The sequence below is a fragment of the Staurois parvus genome, unplaced genomic scaffold (assembly GCF_062004578.1).
Source record: "Staurois parvus isolate SC_StPar_1 unplaced genomic scaffold, SC_StPar_1.0 ptg003541l, whole genome shotgun sequence".
NCBI classification, from domain to species: Eukaryota; Metazoa; Chordata; class Amphibia; order Anura; family Ranidae; genus Staurois; species Staurois parvus.
The window spans coordinates 15001-39573 of NW_028321337.1; the positions used below are offsets into that span (position 1 = coordinate 15001).

Sequence of the window (24573 nt, forward strand, 5' to 3'; positions counted from 1 at the left end):
ATGAATGGAGCTATTTTTGGATTTTCAGAGTAGAAAATAACAGTTTAGAAAGGAAAAACAAAAATGGTAAAGTTATTAAAGTCCAGCTCTACCATTAGAGCCACAGGAGGATTCACAACTTTCGCAACCGCTCGGCTCGGCTGGTGCTACTTCCTAATCCACTTCCCTTATTTTGTCATACTGGACCTCCGAAGCTAACCCAAAGTGTTACATACAGTGGGGCAAAAAAGTATTTAGTCACCACCAATGGTGCAAGTTCTCCCACTTACAGAGATGAGAGAGGCCTGTAATTGGCATCATAGGGAGACCTCAACTATGAGAGACAAAATGAGAAAACAAATCCAGACAATCTCATTGGCTGATCTGGAAGAATTTATTTGCAAATTATGGTGGAAAATAAGTATTTGGTCACCTACAAACAAGCAAGATTTCTGGCTCTCACAGACCTGGACCTTCTTCTTTAAGAGGCTCCTCTGTCCTGCACTCATTACCTGTATCAATGGCACCTGTTTGAACTTGTTATCAGTATAAAAGACACCTGTCCACAACCTCAAACAGTCACACTCCAAACTCCACTATGGTGAAGACCAAAGAGCTGTCGAAGGACACCAGAAACAAAATTGTAGACCTGCACCCGGCTGGGAAGACTGAATCTGCAATAGGCAAGCAGCTTGGTGTGAACAAATCAACTGTGGGAGCAATAATTAGAAAATGGAAGACATACAAGACCACTGATAATCTCCCTCGATCTGGGGCTCCACGCAAGATCTCACCCCGTGGGGTCAAAATGATCACAAGAACGGTGAGCAAAAATCCCAGGACCACACGGGGGACCTAGTGAATGACCTACAGAAAGCTGGGACCAACGTAACAAAGGCTACCATCAGTAACACACTACGCCGCCAGGGACTCTGATCCTGCAGTGCCAGACGTGTCCCCCTGCTTAAGCCAGTACATGTCCGGGGCCCGTCTGAAGTTTGCTAGAGAGCATTTGGATGATCCAGAAGAGGATTGGGAGAATGTCATATGGTCAGATGAAACCAAAATAGAACTGTTTGGTAGAAACACAACTCGTCCTGTTTGGAGGAGAGAGAATGCTGAGTTGCATCCAAAGAACACCATACCTACTGTGAAGCATGGGGGTGGCAACATCATGCTTTGGGGCTGTTTCTCCGCAATGGGACCAGGATGACTGATCCATGTACAGGACAGAATGAATGGGGCCATGTATCGTGAGATTTTGAGTGCAAACCTCCTTCCATCAGCAAGGGCATTGAAGATGAAACGTGGCTGGGTCTTCCAACATGACAATGACCCCAAACATACCGCCCGGGCAACGAAGGAGTGGCTTCGTAAGAAGCATTTCAAGGTCCTGGAGTGGCCTAGCCAGTCTCCAGATCTCAACCCCATAGAAAACCTTTGGAGGGAGTTGAAAGTCCGTGTTGCCCAGCGACAGCCCCAAAACATCACTGCTCTAGAGGAGATCTGCATGGAGGAGGAGATCTGCATGGAGGATGGGCCAACATACCAGCAACAGTGTGTGCCAACCTTGTGAAGACTTCCAGGAAACGTCTGACCTCTGTCATTGCCAACAAAGGATATATAACAAAGTATTGACATGAACTTTTCATATTCACCAAATACTTATTTTCCACCATAAATTGCAAATAAATTCTTTCCAGATCAGCCAATGAGATTGTCTGGATTTGTTTTCTCATTTTGTCTCTCATAGTTGAGGTCTCCCTATGATGCCAATTACAGGCCTCTCTCATCTCTGTAAGTGGGAGAACTTGTACAATTGGTGGGGACTAAATACTTTTTTGCCCCACTGTAGTTACATAGTTAGTCTGGCTGAATAAAGACAAAAGTCCATCCAGTTCAACCATTAAAAAACAAGTTATAATCCTCCACCCACAGTTGATCCAGAGGAAGGCAAAAAACCCAGAAAAGCACGATCCAATCTCCTCCTGCAGGGGAAAAAATTCCTTCCTGACCCCCCGAGAGGCAATCGGATAATCCCTGGATCAACGTTCCCTAAAAAAGTTATATCCAGTTATATTCTGTGTATCCAAGAAAGGATCCAGGACTGTTTTTAAATAGGTGCGGTCCATAAAAAAAAGTGCAAGGATGCAAAGGCTATTGGATGGTGCAGGGATCCTGCTGTGCTCCCCTCCTTTGTTCCTCTACTCACCGGCTGGTGTTGACGCTTAAATGTTAAGAGTCAAATTGCACTTATGTGAACAACTTTAAAAGTGGGATCTTCTCTCCTTCGTTCCTCCAATTCACAGCGGGAATCACAGACAGGGCTGCTGTTAGAAACCATGGGGCCCCATACAGCCAACCTGACAGGGCCCCTCTCCAAATAAGCACAGTTTACTATGCTTCAGCTATGAATGAACACAGTGAGCGAGTTGTACTGATCACTCATTGTGTTTGTTCGGGAAAGGAAGGGGCTGGTAAATGTGACGTATTTACCTGACCTTTACCCCGCTCTCCATCCTGAAGGATCCTATTGTGTGCTTGCAGCTGCTGGTGAGAAGGAGAGGAGGGAGTCCGGCAGCACTGCAAGGGTGGGGGGCACATTGGAGGGCCTGAGCACCAGGGGGAAATATATGATGCAGAGGGAGGGTGATGGGTGTGGGATGGGGGACCTATTACTGGAACCGATCCCCTATTTGGCTCTCTTTGCCACAGCTGAAAGCCAGCGGGAGGGAGAGGAGAAGAAGCCAGATTTCAGCTGCTGTAGAGAGCCATACAGGGGATCAGTTCCAGTAATTGCCCCCTCCCGCTGTGCTGATCACCCTCCCTGCCCACATCCAATTCACCTCGGTGCCTGGGCCCCCTTGCAGGCCTGGGCCCTGTACAGGACAACTGGTGGTACCCCCTTATCCACGGCCCCGATCACAGATGATTACATGTAAAGAGGATCACAGAAATGTACATAACTTAATACTGTTATTTTATTTAAATTGCTTAAAATCAGATTATATTTCCGGTTCCGGGGCTGTATGGAGTGGAGGTGAGCTGTCTCTCTGCTCCCGCCGCCATCCTCCACCGCTGCCCTCAGAAGCCTGCTACACTTCGGGGGCCCCCACCTCTCAATCCACGGCCCCAGGGGAATACATGGACCGCTTGGTGGAGCGATCCTGCTCTTCTTCAGACCCCCGTCTGTCGCAGGGGGACACAGCGGCTGTTGCAGCCAAGCTGGCCGCCGCTGAAGTCATCCCCACTGACACAGGGGATCAGCAGAACCTTCACCAGCCTCAGCCTCCTGCTCCTCACCCTGCCTCACCAGCTGGCATCGCCTACGCAGTCATGGCACTCCTGGCACCTACTCTCACCAGCTGACGGTGCTGTTCCTAAAGGGCTAGAACAGCTACACAAAGATCTCCACGCTCAGGCCCAGCACATTACGCAGATGGAAGATAGGATCTCTTCCGTTGAAGACGACTCATTGGCTGTTTCTGCGGCAGTAGCCCAACTCACCACGGTCCAAAGAGATCTTCAGGATAAGGTAGACGATCTAGAAAACCACTCACAGCGGAACAATTTGCGCATTATAGGCCTGTGTGAGACGTTCTCTCCCTCCATGCTGATCATCGTATGTGCCACGTCCATTCCGGAGCACCTTGGCCTGCGACATCCCTGCGTGGTTGAAAGAGCCCATTGTATTGGTCCGCCATCTGACTCTCTCACTAAACCTAGGCCGGTGATTGTCCGCTCTCTGAACTATGCTGACAAACAGGCCATCCTTCAGAAATTTCGGCACACGCATGCTTTATATGTGGACGAACACCAACTGCTCCTGTTCATGGACTACTCAATGGAGGTTATGCGACAACGAAAGGCCTTCTCTGCGATCTGCTCCACTCTATCGCAGGCAGGTTAAGTTCACCTTGGCTTATCCCGCTGTTCTTCATATCCAGCCATCGTATGGAGAAGGGATATCCTTCACCTCGCCATTGGAAGCAAAGCAACACCTTAATGGTACCCCTGAAACAGTCATGGATCAAAGTCCCTCTTCTGCACCGGCTTCCTCTCCCCCCCCACAAGGGGAAATTCCACACCCTTTCAGAATCACCCGAGTTCTCAAAAGCCACCGCATAAATGGGTGCGCTTTTGGTCAGGCCGAAGATCGCTACGTTACCCGCTGACTTGTTTTCCAACAGCTCTACCAACAGGCGAGCGAATCTCTTCGTCAGGCACATATTGCGCTCTCCCTTAATCGCACGCACGAGAATAGGCGGAATTGCCAATCTGCCAAATGAGCCTTTGATTACTGGGCTGAACACCAGGAGGCAGCCAAATCGGCCTTTTCCACTTTAAAATTTTATAGATACGGCAATAAGGCAGGAAAGCTGCTGGCACGGCTTAGTGCTGGTCCTCGTACTCCCACTCGTATCCCTGCGCTCCGGTCACCCGCGGGCAAAGCTGTAACGCTGTCGTCTGAAATTAATGACCTTCTTACATCCTATTATACTTCCCTGTATTCAGAGGACCCGATTGATTCTAGAGCTGCCGAGGACTTTCTAGCCTCCATTAATCTCCCCAAGCTTTCTGTATCCCAGCTAACTGCCCCAAATGCTCCCATTACACGAGACGACATTTGTGCCACTGCCTGTGATGGAGGTGTAGGTGGGACAGAACATACGTGGAGAGCACTGGGGCACACAAGGCTTTTATTGAAAGATTTTGAGGGCACACGGTGGGAATAGCAAGGTTTTGGCAAACAATGGGTTTATTCCGGGGGGGCACACAGCAGAAGGCAGACTGGCAGGCAATGGTTAAGTCCGGGGGGCACACAGGAGAAGGCAGACTGGCAGGCAATGGTTAAGTCCAGGGGGCACACAACAGAAGGCAGGCTCTGGCAGGCAATGGTTAAGTCTGGGGGGCACACAGGAGAAGGCCAGCTCTGGCAGGCAATGGTTAAGTCCGGAGGGCACACATGGGAAGGGCAGACTGGCAAGCATTGGTTAAGTCCAGGGGCCACACAGCAGAAGGCAGTCTGTGGCAGCCAATGGTTAAGTCCGGAGGGCACACAGCAGAGGGCAGACTGGCAGCCAATGGTTAAGTCCGGGCACACAGGAGAAGGCAGACTGGAAGGCAATGGGTTAAGTCCAGGGGGCACACAGGAGAAGGCCAGCTCTGGCAGGCAATGGTTAAGTCCGGAGGGCACACAACAGAAGGCAGGCTCTGGCAGGCAATGGTTAAGTCTGGGGGGCACACAGGAGAAGGGCAGACTGGCAGGCAATGGTTAAGTCTGGGGGGCACACAGGAGAAGGGCAGACTGGCAGGCAATGGGTTAAGTCCAGGGGGCACACAGGAGAAGGGCACACTGGCAGGCAATGGGTTAAGTCTGGGGGGCACACAGGAGAAGGGCACACTGGCAGGCAATGGGTTAAGTCCAGGGGGCACACAGGAGAAGGGCACACTGGCAGGCAATGGGTTAAGTCTGGGGGGCACACATGAGAAGGGCAGACTGGTAGGCAATGGTTAAGTCTGGCTTGGCTGTAGGGTCTGGCCGCAGCACAGGACCTCTCACAGCACCCTGGGTTGCAAGCAAGGGAAGATACCCTGCCCGGGTCCTGCTCTGGTCTTTTATCTCTGGAGCACGTCGCTCCCAGGTTGCCAGGCAACGGATGCCCTGGTGTCAGGTTGCCGCGGCAACAAGTCCCACACCTCACTCCGGCCTTTATATCTGGTGGGTGCAGAGCACGGGAACATCGGGGCCACGCTGTGCCCGCCAAGACAAGGGGAGGGGGGCGTGCAGCAACATCCAGGCAGCCTGCATGTGGGGAATCCACATGCAGGCACAGTGAGGTGGCAGACTTGGCGCTTGGCCAAGCAGAGGTGTGGGGACTCCCAGCAGGAGGCAGCTCCCCGGTCCCCAGCACACCACTTTATGTGGGCTACATGCGGGTGCAGGGGCATGCAATGGGGAAGGGGGGGTGCAGGGAACCGAAGGGGGGGGGGGAGAAGAGAGGGAGCAGGGGAGGGGGGACCATGACATCCTGGACCTGACGGTCTTAGTGCGGAATTCTACAAATTAACTTCAGAATTCATCCCAGACACTCTGTATCATGTCTATAAGGCAATGTGGGAGGATGTGGGAGCATATCTTCTGGCTGCCTCCCAGGCGCACATGAATTTCATAGCCAAGAAGGGGAAAGATCCGCTGCTCCCATGATCATACCAACCCATCTCTTTAATAAATGTAGACACCAAAATACTTTCCAAAATTGTGTCATCCAGGTTGGCTCTATTACTTCCCGAAATACTACATTCGGCCCAATCCGGGTCCGTGCCAGGTCGCTCGGCTACTCTTAACATCCGCAAAGTACTATTAGCCCTGGAACATGCTAAAACAAACCCACAGATGGATCCAGCACTCATATCTTTAGACGCCGAAAAAGCCTTCAAACAGCATAAGTTGTGCTTGGCTCTTCATGGTTGTGAAGAGGATCAGTTTTTTGGGCCTTTTGGACTTTTTACGACACATGTACTCCTCGCCCACGGCTAGGCTAGTTTGTCTGACTTTATTTCCTCGAGCATTCCCTTGACCAAAGGCACTAGGCAGGGCTGCCCGCTCTCCCCCCTCTTCTTTAATATCGCCCTTGAACCTTTGTGCAGGCGGCTCAATTCCACGTCAGGGGTTACTGGTGTCACGATGGGCGACCTTACTCTCCGCTCAGCTCTCTTTGTGGATGATATATTACTATTTTCCTCGGATCCACCCAAAGATTTCCTACCACTTCAAGATCTGTTTGCAACCTTCCGTAAGTGTTCCGGCTTTGGAATCAACTTCAATAAGAGCGAAGTACTCCCTTTGAATGCTACTACATCAAAGCGTTGGATTCATTCCTCTCCCTTTGGTATAGCCACTCAGTCCATCACGTATTTGGGCATCCGCATAGGCAGAGAACCATCGTCTCTCTATTATCTAAATTACCCCCCTTTTGGCAACAAGATTGTACAGAAATTGGGAGTTTGGACGACTCTTCCCCTTTCACTCTTTGGGAGATGTCATCTTTACAAAATGGTTTCTTTCGCAAGACTGCTCTATCCCTTGCAAACGCTCCCTCTTCTGTTAAAACATTCTGATGTTCAGAAGATCCATTGGGCTTTACAGATCTTTCTGTGGCAGCATAAGAAACCGCGTATTGCACTACAAAAGCTAAGTCTCCCGAAGAGTGAGGGGGGTGCAGACCTGCCGAATATTAGAGTCTACAACCTGTCCTGCCTCCTCCATCAGAGTTTTGATTGGATTACTGGGAAATCCCGTTATTCGAACTATTCCCTAGAAGAAGCCCTGGTCTCTCCGCTACACCTTCCAGCCATTCTACATTCTGACCTCAAGGCCTTACCTCCGATTGAACCTCCTGATTAGAGACAGTATTGGCATGGAGGGAAATGTGAAAACTACTTGACCTATGACCAAGGATATCCTCCCATCTGCCTGTTCTTGGAAACCCTATGTTCTCTCCAGCGAGTGAGTATTGAGCATTCCATCACTGGCCTCATAATGGACTTACTAAAGTCATATCTATCCTTGATGATGCTAAACGTACTTTCAAGCCTTTTTCAGTACTAGCTGCCCAATACTCCCTACAGGGATCCCATATCTTTCACTACCATCAGCTGGTGACCTTCCTCATGACGTGTTATTCTTCAAAACCAATATCCCTTCCAGCGCACCTTTATAGAAACTCTACTACATCAGGATAATTATTCCATCTTGGCAACTTACTCTCATTAATCTCACACCAGTCTGCAAAGTACCATTTTACTCCTTTCAAGCCATGGACTCCTATTGTCAGAGCCTGGGTCCAAACCTGGGCCTTCTGCGGTGGTAGGCAATGTTTCTTCTTGCTGAACCACCTGGAATGCTGGAAGCTCCCTTGACAATTATTTGGATGATCCTACCTTGACCTTGTTTATCATGAACCTTGAACCCCTTGCTCCTCCCATGAACTTCCTGATATAAGCCATGTCTCTGCACTTCCTGTTTGCCAGATTATTGTGCCTTCTCCAGCCAGTATCATGCTCCTTGTCATCTCTGCTTTTATCCATATTTTGCGATCACTTGTTATTGACCCTTGGCTTGTTCTCGACTACGCTTCTGCCCAATCCCAACCTATGACTGCTCCTTACCGACCTTGGCTTGTTTACTGACCACGCTTCCAATTGATCCTTACCTGGTTATACGCTACTGGACCTCCGCTTGCTCACCTCCTGGTGGGGTGATCCTGAGGACCGTGACCTGCTGCTAACACGCAGCCAAATCCATCTCCACCATTAGGAGCTCTGGTGAACACCGGCTGGTACTTAGACTCCCCACCTCGGGTGATCCCACTCCTCCGCCACGGTGACCTGCCTGGGTACCTATCCTGCTGGTTTCAGGTAAGCCTTTCCACTGCTATAGCAACTGGTCTTTGAGCCTGACCCCTGACCGTCACACCTATACTGTCTACTGATGATGCTCCGGACAAAATATTGTCGGGATACCGGAAAATCTCTTCACTCGTCCTCTGCAAAACATGGCGGGAAACTCAATTTAATATCAGCCACAGAGCTTACTATCCTTTTTCAGCGAACCCAGTGATCACTCCCCGCCCTACATGTCCTTGGTGCGACCACACCCGACCTACTTTGTTTCATCGCCTTTAGGAATGTACCCAAGTTTCCACCTTTTGGGACCGAGTTCTTCGTTACATCAATCATCTGTATGACATCACTCTAACCAAAGACCCTATGCTCTGTCTCTTCAGTTATCAAGATCCCGCGATGTCAGCAAGTCCAAATGCTCTTCCTCAGTGGATTCATATTTGTTTGTTAGTGTCTCGCAGATCACTCATGTAAGCTTGGATACAGCCCAACCCTCCACAGCTTAAAATGGTAATAAAGGCACTAACTGCCCTATTTAATCTGGAGAAGCTAGACACCATTAACCTGAATTTTCAATCCACACATCACTTCATGTCTAGATGGCGGCACTTTATGGAACACTCCTTCACTCCTGCGGAACTGGCCACCCATATGGAACCTTTTCGATATTCGGTTTGGTATCTCAAAGCCCAATTTACCAATACGCTGGGTAAACTACGATTGCCTAACCCCTCTCGTAGCCCCACTCCTTGCCTCTATATTTCCCAGTCACGCGTAATGGAGCCCATGCTCCTGCTTATGTTTCGTAGCCTTGATGACACTCTTTCTCAATTGGTTTTTATTTTTCGATAGAGATGTATTTGTTCAGAACTGCATAACCAAACTTCCGTTCCTAGGGAATTGCATTAATAATTTTTGTTTTTCCTTCTTGTGTTATACTGATTTGTTGTGACATTGATGTCTAGTTGGATACTGCTTTTGTTCCCTTTACAGAAGTTGTATTGCCTTCTGTAATCGCCACTGTGATGTAAAAAAGAAAAAAAATGTTTTACAGAGTTTTATGTCAAGGTATTTTTGTACCAAGCGTATAAAATTCAATAAATATTGTTTTTAAAAAAAAATGAGGTTACACTCACAATAATATTGATAAAAGAGGCATGTGATTCTATACCAGAAACACTGCCACAGCATGCGTTCCACCGGCCACATGTGACGTCACCAGAACTCCCCGCCTATCGCGTTTCACCCCTCCCACATGCTGTCCTTAGAAGCTGCGGGGACATTATATAGTGGGGATCGAAAGTTTGGGCACCCCAGCTAAAAATTTGTATTAATGTGCATAAAGAAGCCAAGGAAAGATGGAAAAATCTCCAAAAGGCATCAAATTACAGATTAGACATTCTTATAATATGTCAACAAAAGTTAGATTTTATTTCCATCATTTACACTTTCAAAATAACAGAAAACATAATAATGGCGTCTGCAAAAGTTTGGGCCCCCTGCAGAATTTATAGCATGTACTGCCCCCTTTGCAAAGCTGAGACCTGCCAGTGTCATGGATTGTTCTCAATCATCGTCTGGGCAGACCAGATGATGTCAATCTCAAAGGTTTTAAATGCCCCGACTCATCTGACCTTGCCCCAACAATCAGCACCATGGGTTCTTCTAAGCAGTTGTCTAGAAAACTGAAACTGAAAATATTTGACGCTCACAAAGCTGGAGAAGGCTATAAGAAGATAGCAAAGCGTTTTCAGATGTCAATATCCTCTGTTCGGAATGTAATTAAGAAATGGCAGTCATCAGGAACAGTGGAAGTTAAAGCAAGATCTGGAAGACCAAGAAAAATATCAGACAGAACAGCTCGCAGGATTGTGAGAAAAACAATTCAAAACCCACGTTTGACGGCACGATCCCTCCAGAAAGATCTGGCAGACACTGGAGTTGTGGTCACTATTCCACTATAAAGAGATACTTGTACAAATATGGTCTTCATGGAAGAGTCATCAGAAGAAAACCTCTTCTACGTCCTCAACACAAAAATCATTGTTTGAACTTTGCAAATGAACATATAGACAACCTGATGCATTTTGGAAACAAGTTCTGTGGACCGATGAGGTTAAAATTGAACTTTTTGGCCGGAATGAGCAAAGGTACGTTTGGAGAAGAAGGGGCACAGAATTGAATGAAAAGAACCTCTGTCCAACTGTGAAGCATGGGGTTGGGTCAATCATGCTTTGGGGTTGTGTTGCAGCCAGTGGCACAGGGAACATCTCACGAGTAGAAGGAAAAATGGATTCAATAAAATTTCAGCAAATTTTGGATGGTAACTTGATGCCATCTGTGAAAAAGCTGAAGTTAAAGAGAGGATGGCTTCTACAAATGGATAATGATCCTAAACACACCTGGAAATCCACGGGGGATTACATCAAGAGGCGTAAACTGAAGCTTTTGCCATGGCCTTCACAATCTCCTGACCTCAACATCATTGAAAATCTATGGATACACCTTAAAAGAGCCGTGCGTGACAGACAGCCCAGAAATCTTAAAGAACTGGAAGACTTTTGTAAGGAAGAATGGGCAAAGATACCTCAAACAAGAACTGAAAGACTCTTGGCTGGCTACAAAAAGCGTTTACAAGCTGTGATACTTGCCAAAGGGGGCAGTACAAGATATTAACTCTGCAGGGGGCCCAAACTTTTCAAGACGCCATTTTTTTGTTTTCTGTTATTTTGAAAGTGTAAATGATGGAAATAAAATCTAACTTTTGTTGACATATTATAAGAATGTCTAATCTGTAATTTGATGCCTTTTGGAGATTTTTCCATCTTTCCTCGGCTTCTTTATGCACATTAATACACATTTTTAGCTGGGGTGCCCAAACTTTCCATCCCCACTGTATATAATTTAGGGTTTTTACTATTGTATTGGTGAAGCCTGTAGAGTATCTTTTTACTCCTTTTTTTAATTTATTTTTTCTTTCTTTCCTGGACCCCAAGGCCCGAGTCTAATGGGAAATCTAGATTGTTCTTACAAATTTGCTTTTCTTTTCTCACATTGTTGTCACAGGCATTGATTGGTTGCTGAATTCGTTTTACACAAGTCTGGCCAATGTCCCTGAAGCTGCCCGGAAGCTTCTATTGGATGAACAGGCTCCCAAGACTCAGAAGATACTGGTTGACTTTGTCCAAAACCTGAACGAAAATATCGTGGCAGAACGCCGTGAGGAAGACAAGACGTGGTTCGAAGGTTAGTCAATGCCTGCTGTGGCTGATCTGTGAAAGACTGAACTCATGTACAGTAGAACTAAATATATAGAGACCTATAGAGTCGTTCTTTTAATATATAAAGAATTTCCCCCTCTTACCTCTATAACTGGGTTCTGCACGAAAAAAAACCCCATACATGCCCAGTGATCCATTGGTGATCTGTAGAGATCTATTGCTACACACCCAGTTCTGGACCGGCATCTTCTTCTGATGTCATCAGGGGGCCGCCTGACTCTTCTGGGTTGGTGACACATCATTAGAAGGCTGGCCTGACTCTTCTGGGTTGGTGACACATCATTAGAAGGCTGGCCTGACTTCTGGGTTGGTGACACATCATTAGATGGCTGGCCTGACTCTTCTGGGTTGGCGACACATCATTAGATGGCTGGCCTGACTCTTCTGGGTTGGCGACACATCATTAGAAGGCTGGCCTGACTCTTCTGGGTTGGTGACACATCATTAGAAGGCTGGCCTGACTCTTCTGGGTTGGTGACACATCATTAGAAGGCTGGCCTGACTCTTCTGGGTTGGTGACACATCATTAGAAGGCTGGCCTGACTCTTCTGGGTTGGTGACACATCATTAGAAGGCTGGCCTGACTCTTCTGGGTTGGTGACACATCATTAGAAGGCTGGCCTGACGCTTCTGGGTTGGTGACACATCATTAGAAGGCTGGCCTGACTCTTCTGGGTTGGTGACACATCATTAGAAGGCTGGCCTGACTCTTCTGGGTTGGTGACACATCATTAGAAGGCTGGCCTGACTCTTCTGGGTTGGTGACACATCATTAGATGGCTGGCCTGATTCTTCTGGGTTGGTGACACATCATTAGATGGCTGGCCTGATTCTTCTGGGTTGGTGACACATCATTAGAAGGCTGGCCTGACTCTTCTGGGTTGGTGACACATCATTAGATGGCTGGCCTGACTCTTCTGGGTTGGTGACACATCATTAGATGGCTGGCCTGATTCTTCTGGGTTGGTGACACATCATTAGAAGGCTGGCCTGACTCTTCTGGGTTGGTGACACATCATTAGATGGCTGGCCTGATTCTTCTGGGTTGGTGACACATCATTAGATGGCTGGCCTGATTCTTCTGGGTTGGTGACACATCATTAGAAGGCTGGCCTGACTCTTCTGGGTTGGTGACACATCATTAGATGGCTGGCCTGATTCTTCTGGGTTGGTGACACATCATTAGATGGCTGGCCTGATTCTTCTGGGTTGGTGACACATCATTAGAAGGCTGGCCTGATTCTTCTGGGTTGGTGACACATCATTAGAAGGCTGGCCTGACTCTTCTGGGTTGGTGACACATCATTAGATGGCTGGCCTGCTTCTTCTGGGTTGGTAACACATCATTAGAAGGCTGGCCTGATGCTTCTGGGTTGGTGACGCATCATTAGAAGGCTGGCCTGACTCTTCTGGGTTGGTGACGCATCATTAGAAGGCTGGCCTGACTCTTCTGGGTTGGTGACACATCATTAGAAGGCTGGCCTGACTTCTGGGTTGGTGACACATCATTAGATGGCTGGCCTGACTCTTCTGGGTTGGCGACACATCATTAGATGGCTGGCCTGACTCTTCTGGGTTGGCGACACATCATTAGAAGGCTGGCCTGACTCTTCTGGGTTGGTGACACATCATTAGAAGGCTGGCCTGACTCTTCTGGGTTGGCGACACATCATTAGAAGGCTGGCCTGATTCTTCTGGGTTGGCGACACATCATTAGAAGGCTGGCCTGACTCTTCTGGGTTGGTGACACATCATTAGATGGCTGGCCTGATTCTTCTGGGTTGGTGACACATCATTAGATGGCTGGCCTGATTCTTCTGGGTTGGTGACGCATCATTAGAAGGCTGGCCTGATGCTTCTGGGTTGGTGACGCATCATTAGAAGGCTGGCCTGACTCTTCTGGGTTGGTGACGCATCATTAGAAGGCTGGCCTGACTCTTCTGGGTTGGCGACGCATCATTAGAAGGCTGGCCTGACTCTTCTGGGTTGGCGACGCATCATTGGAAGGCTGGCCTGATTCTTCTGGGTTGGTGACACATCATTAGAAGGCTGGCCTGACTCTTCTGGGTTGGTGACACATCATTAGAAGGCCGGCCTGACTCTTCTGGGTTGGCGACACATCATTAGAAGGCTGGCCTGATTCTTCTGGGTTGGTGACACATCATTAGAAGGCTGGCCTGACTCTTCTGGGTTGGTGACACATCATTAGAAGGCTGGCTGCAAAAAAAGGATGGGACCGGAGGCACCCCCAATGAGATGGCATGGCGCATGCACAGCAAAGTACCCGTCTGTCTCCTGGAATGTGTGACCTGGGTGTCCCAGGATGCTTTGTGACAGGGAAAATTGAATCTCGCCTAGGCAAAAAAACAGGAAGTGTGCATTTGTGTGCCCCCCCCCCCCAAAAAAAAAAATTAACAAAATATCTGATTTATGTGAGTGGAAGGGGGTAGGAGGGGAATGAGAGATAATGGGTGGGGGAGGGTGCAGGTCCTCTAAAGATGCAAGAGACACAAAGGGCCCTTTAAATATACTATACATTGACATCAATCCCTGCCCCCCAGGAGCTTACAATGTACAGCCCCTATACTAAACATGCTAGGTCCAATTTAGACTGCAGCCAATTCAGCTACCAGAATGTCTTTAGAGTAAAGGAGGAAACTGGCGTACTCGGACCAAACTCATGCGAGCACAGGGAAGACATGCAAACTCCATGCAGATGGTGTCCTGGTTGGGATTTGAACAGAGTATTCTATTGCTTTGAGCGTAATACAGAATACCTAATTTCTACCTGACCACCACAAAGATACCCCCAGGATGTTCAGGGGTTATGAAGCACCCCTTATCACCAGGCCATTGCATCAGCCCTCCCCCCCGGGTGAAGAAGATGGGTGAGGCCTCTCCCTTATTACAGGCAGCATGTTCTCCCTCCTCTTGGCTGGGAGCTCCGTAAACCTGCATGCTGGAGCTCCCACAGTCTCTGCAGGATGGGGGGTGGTAAGGTTGGGGGCTGTGGCTGCCTCATTACAAGGCCACCTACCTCACAAGCTGGGCTGCTAACACTGCAAGATTGTATGTCTGTGTGTCAATCCAGGACTGACGAAGAGATTCGTTATCAGCCCACAGAGCACTTCCATCAACTCAACTTCCACTGTAGTGGCATCTTCAGCTACCCCCTTATTACAGCGCCTTGTAAAAGCCCCCCTCCCCCCTGACATGTCCCCCATGTTGTCATGATAAATCCCAAAACCGTCATTGTCTGTTATTGGGATTGGATGTGATGGACCGACACAACGTGGCACATAATTGTGAAGTGGAAGGAAAATGAGAAATGGTTTCCAACATTTGTGACCAATAAATCTGTGAGAAGTGTGGCGGCATTTGTATTCAGCCCCCTTTACTCTGATCTCCCTAACTAAAATCTAGTGGAACCAATTGCCTTCAGAAGTCAGCTGATTAGTACATAGAGTCCCCCTGTGTGTCATGTGATCTCAGGATAAATCCAGCTGTTCTGTGAAGCCCTCAGAGGTTTGTTAGAGAACATTAGTGAACAAACAGCATCATGAAGGCCAAGGAACACACCAGACAGGTTAGGGATAAAGTTGTAGAGAAGTTTAAAGCAGGGTTAGGTTATAAAACAATCTCCCAAGCTTTGCCCATCTCACGGAGCGCTGTGTTCAATCCATCATCCGAACATGGGAGGAGTACGGCACAACTGCCAACCTACCAAGACATGGCTGTCCACCTAAACTGACTGGCCGGGCAAGGAGAGCATTCATCAGAGAAGCAGCCAAGAGGCTCATGGGAACTGTGGAGGAGCTGCAGAGATCCACAGCTCAGGTGGGAGAATCTGTCCTCAGGACAACTATTAGTCGTCACTCCACAAATCTGCCTTTATGGAAGAGTGACAAGAAGAAGCCATTGTTGGAGGAAAGCCATAAGAAGTCCCGTTTGCAGTTGGTGAGAAGCCATGTGGGGGGGACAGCAAACATGTGGAAGAAGGGGCTCTGGTCAGAGGAGACCAACATGGGACTTTACGGCCTAAAAGCAAAACGCTATGTGTGGGGGAAAACTAACACTGCCCATCACCCTGAACACACCATCCCCACCGTGAAACATGGTGGTGGCAGCATCATGTGGTGGGGATGCTTTTCTTCAGCAGGGACAGGGAAGCTGGTCAGAGTTGATGGGAAGATGGATGGAGCCAAATACAGGGCAATCTTAGAAGGAAACCTATTAGAGTCTGCAGAAGACTTGAGACCGGGGCGGAGGTTCCCCTTCCAGCAGGACAACAACCCGAAACATCCAGCCAGACCTACAATGGAATGGTTCCGATCAAAGCATCTTCATGGGTTAGAATGGCCCAGTCACAGTCCAGACCCAAATCCAATGGAGAATCTGTGGCCAGACCTGAAAATTGCTGTTCCCAGATGCCCTCCATCCAATCTGACAGCTTGAGGGATTCTGCAAAGAAGAACGGGCAGAAATGTCCCTCTCTAGATGTGCAAAGAGACATCCCCAAAAAGACTTGCAGCTGGAATGGCAGCCAAAGGGGGTCCTACAAAGTACTGACTCCGGGGGGCCGAATACAAATGCCGCCACACTTCTCATGGATTTATTGTCACAAATGTTGGAAACCATTTCTCATTTTCCTTCCACTTCACAATTATGTGCCACTTTGTGTCCATCACATCCAATCCCGATAGATACATTGTAACATGACAACATGGGGGGGATACATTGTAACATGACAACATGGGGGGGATACATTGTAACATGACAACATGGGGGGAAATACATTGTAACATGACAACATGGGGGGGATACATTGTGACATGACAACATGGGGATACATTGTAACATGACAACATGGGGGGGGATACATTGTAACATGACAACATGGGGGGGAAATACATTGTAACATGACAACATGGGGGGGATACATTGTGACATGACAACATGGGGATACATTGTAACATGACAACATGGGGGGGGATACATTGTAACATGACAACATGGGGGGATACATTGTAACATGACAACATGGGGGGGGGATACATTGTAACATGACAACATGGGGGGGGGGATACATTGTAACATGACAACATGGGGGGGATACATTGTAACATGACAACATGGGGGGGATACATTGTAACATGACAACATGGGGGGGATACATTGTAACATGACAACATGGGGGGGATACATTGTAACATGACAACATGGGGGGGGGGGATACAATGTAACATGACAACATGGGGGGGATACATTGTAACATGACAACATGGGGGGCATTTCAGGGGGGAGGGGAATACATTGTAACATGACAACATAGGGGACATTTCAGGGGGGAGGGGGATACATTGTAACATGACAACATGAGGGACATTTCAGGGGGGGGGGATACATTGTAACATGACAACATGAGGGACATTTCAGGGGGGGGGATACATTGTAACATGACAACATGGGGGACATTTCAGGGGGGGGGGATACATTGTAACATGACAACATGGGGGACATTTCAGGGGGGGGGGATACATTGTAACATGACAACATGGGGGACATTTCAGGGGGGAGGAAAAACGTTTTCAAGGCATGCTAAATCTTTTCTGGGAGAAATGTGGGAGCTGCCATTCATGAAGTCCTTCAGAATATTAGCTGGCCGTCTTCAGGGGCGGACTGACAACTCATGGGGCCCCCGGGCAATAGGGGATCATGGGGCCCCTGTGTCCTTGCCCAAACTCAAAAAAGCCTATGAAAAAGGTACCAGGGGCATCTCATGGGGCCCCCTACTGACCCCGGGCCCTCGGGCAGTGCCCGAGTTTCCACATGGTCAGTCTCCCTGGCCGTCTTCAATATTTCACACATCCAGCCTGGAAAGTTGGAGACAAGTCAGATCTTACTGTGTATGTCCGATGATCTGCTTGTAATCCAGACGTGAAGCCACATAGGCGCCATGATGTGTATTTCTGTGTTTCTATCTGTCAGGCGTAGAAATCTCGGTTCAAGAACAAGTCCAGTTACATGAAGTTCCGATGTGGGAGCCGGATCCGGACGTACATGAAAGAGGTAACTGTGTGTATGATAGAATGATCGCTCGGCACAGATATAGAAAATCGTTCAATGCAGAGTTCTGATCGATGTGCATTAAAAAAGAAATGTAAGATTTTGTCTTTTTCTTTTTTGTTTTGTAAAAAATGTTATCTACAAGTATTTCATAGTTACTATTTGAAAACAAAAGGTGGAATGGAACCCAAATCTTAACTATCAGACAAATTTGGGGGCCAGGTCACGCCATAGAGCGGTGCAGGAGAGTCGCATTCCATGTGCGTTTCCCGCACCGCGTTCAAACTGCCCCTGCGATTTGCATGTGGGGGCCAATTTAACAGCACCCCAAAAGCGGATCACAAAAGCGCATAGTGCTGCAGTACCATGCGGTCCGCCGTGGCGTGTTTTGTTTTTCAAATCTTCCACGTTTTAAATGAATGGGCTGCCAAATCGCACCCGGTGGTGCATTTAGGATTTGTGCTGCCCTAGGCAACACAAAAAGTGGCGCCCCCCCCGTGGAAAGAGCCTGACATTGACAAAGAGCACCCTTGCCCTCCACCTGATGCCTTCCACTACCCCCCATACACCATCCCCCATGGCGAGAGAAAGACAGTCACCTTCCTCCCCAGGAACGAGAGTGGGGCTGTGCATACGCCATCATGGAACCCGCAGCCTCTCTCAGAACCCACTTGGCCCCCATGCCTCGTGTGTCCCTTCTTCCGTCCCTTCTTCCAAGGGGCAGTGCTGCCCCCCCTGAAAAATGCTGCCCTAGGCAAATGCCTTGTTTGCCTTGTGGTAATTACACCCCTGATCACACCACATGGTAATGTGCAGGAATTGCACACGTCACACATCACGTGTTCCTGTGTGATTCCGCTGTGAAGCGGCCCTTAGTTGTTGTATTCACCAGTTGCCGTCCAGCCCATAGCCAGATGGCGGTCGGGTGAACAGCTCGTCCCGTCGGGTGGACGTCATATGGCGTCCTTTCCGGAACGTGCATTCCGCATGCCCGCAGGGCCGCTCTGTGGTGCGATCTGTCATCGGCTGTGTACCTCGGACACGACCGATCTGTTTACCGGCCCCGTTGGCAGTACCATGTGACTTGCTGTGACCAATTGGTGAAGTAGCTGGGGGCGGTGTTGTGGATGGCTTTGCACGTTGTGGTTAGTATTTTGGGTTTTATACGTTGGAAGCCAATGCTCAGACTGTTTGCACTCCCTCCTCCCCAGGTCCAGAGTTCGGCAGCCTCCGTGGGCCCGGCTGCCAGGGAGGAATACAACAACCTCATAGGCGACCTAAACAAGGAGCTGAAAACTGCCGAGTACAATGGATGTTACTTCGACAGGACAGAGCACAAGGCCAAACGCCTGTGTACTGAGGAGGGATGGTTCTCCTGCCAGGTAAGGCCGGTCAGAGAACGCAGGAAAGGACGTCTATGGTGCTTCATGGAAACATTTTATTTATGTCCGGGGCTAAGAAAGTATTTATCTGAATCGTACGGTACGGGACATTCATAAACCCTGAGCTACAGGCTGCTACCTTCAGGTGATTGGACACTGGCGGAACTTTTGGACACGCCCCCTATAATCCCAACCGACTCCTCAACACATCCTTTTTTGCTAGTGTCCTTAGGTGATGGATCTCATCTCCCTGATGGAGACGTGTTCTATGCTTACAGTGGGGATGGAAAGTTTGGGCACCCCAGCTAAAAATGTGTATTAATGTGCATAAAGAAGCCGAGGAAAGATGGAAAAATCTCCAAAAGGCATCAAATTACAGATTAGACATTCTTATAATATGTCAACAAAAGTTAGATTTTATTTCCATCATTTACACTTTCAAAATAACAGAAAACATAATAATGGCGTCTGCAAAAGTTTGGGCCCCCTGCAGAATTTATAGCATGCACTGCCCCCTTTGCCAAGCTGAGACCTGCCAGTGTCATGGATTGTTCTCAATCATCGTCTGGGAAGACCAGGTGATGTCAATCTCAAAGGGTTTAAATGCCCCGACTCATCTGACCTTGCCCCAACAATCAGCACCATGGGTTCTTCTAAGCAGTTGTCTAGAAAACTGAAACTGAAAATAGTTGATGCTCACAAAGCTGGAGAAGGCTATAGGAAGATAGCAAAGCGTTTTCAGATGTCAATATCCTCTGTTCGGAATGTCATTAAGAAATGGCAGTCATCAGGAACAGTGGAAGTTAAAGCAAGATCTGGAAGACCAAGAAAAATATCAGACAGAACAGCTCGCAGGATTGTGAGAAAATCAATTCAAAACCCATGTTTGACTGCACAATCCCTCCAGAAAGATCTGGCAGACACTGGAGTTGTGGTCACTATTCCACTATAAAGAGATACTTGTACAAATATGGTCTTCATGGAAGAGTCATCAGAAGAAAACCTCTTCTACGTCCTCACCACAAAAATCATCGTTTGAACTTTGCAAATGAACATATAGACAAGCCTGATGCATTTTGGAAACAAGTTCTGTGGACCGATGAGGTTAAAATTGAACTTTTTGGCCGGAATGAGCAAAGGTACGTTTGGAGAAGAAGGGGCACAGAATTGAATGAAAAGAACCTCTGTCCAACTGTGAAGCATGGGGTTGGATCAATCATGCTTTGGGGTTGTGTTGCAGCCAGTGGCACAGGGAACATCTCACGAGTAGAAGGAAAAATGGATTCAATAAAATTTCAGCAAATTTTGGATGGTAACTTGATGCCATCTGTGAAAAAGCTGAAGTTAAAGAGAGGATGGCTTCTACAAATGGATAATGATCCTAAACACACCTCGAAATCCACGGGGGATTACATCAAGAGGCGTAAACTGAAGGTTTTGCCATGGCCTTCACAATCTCCTGACCTCAACATCATTGAAAATCTATGGATAGACCTTAAAAGAGCCATGCGTGACAGACAGCCCAGAAATCTCAAAGAACTGGAAGACTTTTGTAAGGAAGAATGGGCAAAGATACCTCAAACAAGAATTGGAAGACTCTTGGCTGGCTACAAAAAGTATTTACAAGCCGTGATACTTGCCAAAGGGGGCAGTACAAGATATTAACTCTGCAGGGGGCCCAAACTTTTGCAGACGCCATTTTTTTGTTTTCTGTTATCTTGAAAGTGTAAATGATGGAAATAAAATCTAACTTTTGTTGACATATTATAAGAATGTCTAATCTGTAATTTGATGCCTTTTGGAGATTTTTCCATCTTTCCTTGGCTTCTTTATGCACATTAATACAAATTTTTAGCTGGGGTGCCCAAACTTTCCATCCCCACTGTAACTCGTTTCTCTTCATTTTATTCTGGATTCTTTGATGAACTTTTTATTGCCTTCTACTATAATGGCAGAAAACAGATCAATCCGAATCAAGGCAACCTCATTAATACCTTGGGAGCCGAACCCAGACTTCACACGGGTACTGGATCCTGGTTAGGAGTAGGTTACATAGTTACATAGTTAGTCTGGCTGAAAAAAGACAAGTCCATCCAGTTCAACCATACAAAAAAAAAAAAGTTATAATCCTCCAACCCCAGTGGATCCAGAGGAAGGCAAAAAACCCAGCAAAGCACGATCCAATCTCCTCCTGCAGGGAAACATTCCTTCCTGATCCCCCGAGAGGCAATCGGATATTCCCTGGATCACCTTTCCCTATAAATGTTATATCCAGTTATATTCTGTGTATCCAAGAAAGAATCCAGGACTTTCCTACAGCAATCCACTGAGCTGACCACAACCAACTCCTGAGGGAGTCTATTCCACATTCTCACAGCCCTCACTGTGGTGGGGCGGGGAATGGGGGGGGGGGGGTAAATTGAGTGAAAAAAAGATCAGCGGCTTCCATATTTGTCTTCACATTTCTTACCAGACGATAAAAATAGCTCAACAAGGATGTAGAGGTGAGGAGGATAAAGTGATTCATGTGAAGAAGTTCCAGGCGAGCGGCAGAAAGCAGCGACTCGGAGACCTTCCTTCAGCGGAAAATCCCTTCATATTTTTCGGTGAAGTGCCGGCTGGTGGTGCGCGGCGGCTGCTGACAACGTTTTTAACGCTCCGATAATTCTCTTTGCTCCAATGAAATGACGGTTTAATTTTTAACTTTTTATAAACTAAGGTCAGTCAATGTCACATCTACCATTTGGTGACGTCTACGAGAGAGAATAAAAAAATTCAAAGTATCATTTCTATCGCAGAGACACAGCAAGAGTGCGGTCAGCCGTGAGATTCTTCACAGTATTTCCATGAATGTTTGTAAAGGATTGGAAGGAATTGTGCGGCTTCAAAATTACGAGTCGCTGACCTGGAACAAGTGAGCAGCCAGCTAAGTATGAAAAGTCTTAGCGCTCTCCAAGGTCAGCGACTCGCTGGGTAGACATGGTGGGTTCATGGTGACCTCCCCGCAACTTCCACCTTTTAGAAACACATCAACAGTGACAACTCCAGCACTTCCCGAGAGGTCAAATCCAACGACAACCTCATGAAATCAGTCTTGTAATTGTACTTCAGTTTATCCATTCTTGTTAATCAGATACCCCGTCCAGGCTTGGTAAAAATACCTTTCCTCTTCTTCCCTCCTTCCTCTTCCTTCTTCCTCTTCTTCCTACCTCTGTCCTCCTACTTCTTCCTTCCTCCTTCTTTTTACTTCTTCCTCCTTCCCTTCTTCCTCTCTCCCTCTTCTTCCTACCTCTGTCCTCCTACTTCTTCCTTCCTTCCTCCTTCTTTTTACTTCTTCCTCCTTCCCTTCTTCCCTCCTTCCTCTTCCTTCTTCCTCCCTTTTTCTTTCTTTCCTTCCTCTCTCTTTCCTTCTTTCTTCCTCCCTCCCGCCTTCTGTCTACTTCCCTCCTTCTTCTTCATCCCTCTGTTCTATTTCTTCCTTCCTCCCTCCTTCTTTTTACCTCTTCCTCCCTTCCTTTTTTCTTCCTCCCTTCCTTTTTTCTTCCTCCTTCCTTTTACTTCTTCCCCACTCCTTCTTTTTACTTCTTCCTCCCTCTTTCCTTTTTCTTACTCCCTCCTTCCTTCCTCCCTTTTTTTCTTTCTTTCTATGCTCTCTCCTTCCTCTTTCTACCTCCCTTTTTTCTACTTCCTTCTGCTTCCCTCCTTCCTCTTCCTTCTTTCTACTTCCCTCTGTTCTCTTCCTTCTGCCTTCCTCTTACCTCTTCCTCCCTCTGTCCTCCTACTTTTTCTTCCTTCCTTCCCTCCCTCCTTCCTTTTTTCATCCTCCCTCCTTCCTTTTTTCATCCTCCCTCCTTCCTTCCTCCCTTCTTCCTTTTTTTCATCCTCCCTCCTTCCTTCTTTCTTCCTCCCTTCTTCCTTTTTTCTTCCTCCCTCCTTTCTTTCCTCTATTCTTCCTCCCTCCTACCTTCTTTCCTTCTGCTCTCCTTCCTCTTCCTTCCCCCCTCCTTCCTTCCTCCCCCCACCTCTTCCTTCCCCCCTCCTTCCTTCTTTCTTCCCCCCTCCTTCCTTCTCCCTCCTCTTTTCCTTTCTTGGGGTGGGTGGTGTGGGTGTTGGAGAAGACAGGGGGTAGTAAAAACATGTCTCAACTGTGGGGTTTTGCCACCCCTTCCCTAAACCGCAAATGTAAAAAGCCCTTACTGTCCTGAGCCCCTATAAGGCTGCCTGCACTGCAGTGCACCCGCACCGTGGATGTAGTGTAGTGCAGTGCGCCTGCGGGTTAGCTGCGCTTTGCCATAGACTTCTATCATCATGCGGGTGGGGCGCACCTTGTGAAATCTCAGCAGAACTCCTGCATTCAGTTTGAGGTGGTGGGCCATATCAGAAGGCTCCAAGGGCCACAAGCTGACACTATGTAAGAATTTTTTTGTTTTTGAGCTTTGGGCCCCTAAAGTCCCATAAGGTTTGTTTCCTATTTATATTATTTTGGGATGATGGCCGAATCATTTCCTGACTGAACCTCTGACCACAATATGTTCTGGGTAGAAGAACCTTTCATGAGCTGCACCTCACTGAAGGTGTGAAGACCTTTGTTGTCCTGTTAGTGTTCAGTGACATCAATGCTCATTGGATCCTGATGAAGATAATTTTATGGCGAAACGCGTAGATCCATGACGATCATTTACATCTAGGAGCTATGACACCTTCAAGCCACAATGTGATGTATGTCACTTTTTGGGTGGAAAGCTGGGATTGATTTATCTTTTTTATAATTTTTTTCTTTTCAATTTGTAATAAAGTTTCTTTGTTTTTATTTTTGTTTGCAGTATTCCTTGTAAGGCGCGCTTAAAGTCCCATCACCCAAATCTCTCTCTGATCCCGTTTGTTAGGATTGGCAGGAGATACATATGTGTACACATTGCACCAAAAGGGATGGTGCCTGCTGGGAAATATATGTGTTACTTGGATACACAGAATATAACTGGATAGAACATTTATAGGGAAAGGTGAATATCCGATTGCCTCTCGGGGGGTCAGGAAGGAATGTTTCCCCTGCAGGAGGAGATTGGATCGTGCTTTGCTGGACTTTTTTATGCCTTCCTCTGGATCAACTTTGTTAACCCCTTCCTGTCCGGCCCATGTATATAAACGGCCAGATGGTGGCAGTGCAGGGCGGGTGGATGTTTATAAACGGCCTTCCCGCCCCTTGCTTGTGCACACTCCCTGGGAGCGCACAGCACCGCGATCCAGTGCCCACTGTATCCTCCGGACACAGTGGAACACCGATCATCGTACGGGACCTCTCTGCGAGGTCCTGATCATGTGATCACTGATTGGCCAATCAGTGATCACATGCAGAGTAGTAAGCAAGGTGTCACTTGTGACATCATTGCTTTCTACATGTGAAATCTGTGAATTATCACAGAGATCACATGGTACAGGGCTATTCACAACAGTCTTGT

The 24573-nt window shown here is 47.7% G+C and overlaps 1 protein-coding gene across 1 annotated transcript in view; it reads left to right on the forward strand.

Moving 5' to 3' along the window:
• LOC149427720 (DNA fragmentation factor subunit beta-like) overlaps positions 1-11636 on the forward strand; it is a 19722-nt gene extending 8086 nt beyond the window's left edge. The window contains exon 3 of the mRNA XM_089667735.1: positions 11452-11636. Within this exon, the coding sequence (XP_089523861.1) occupies positions 11452-11636 (185 nt within the window). The remainder of the gene's footprint in view (positions 1-11451) is intronic.
• Positions 11637-24573: the final 12937 nt, after the last annotated feature.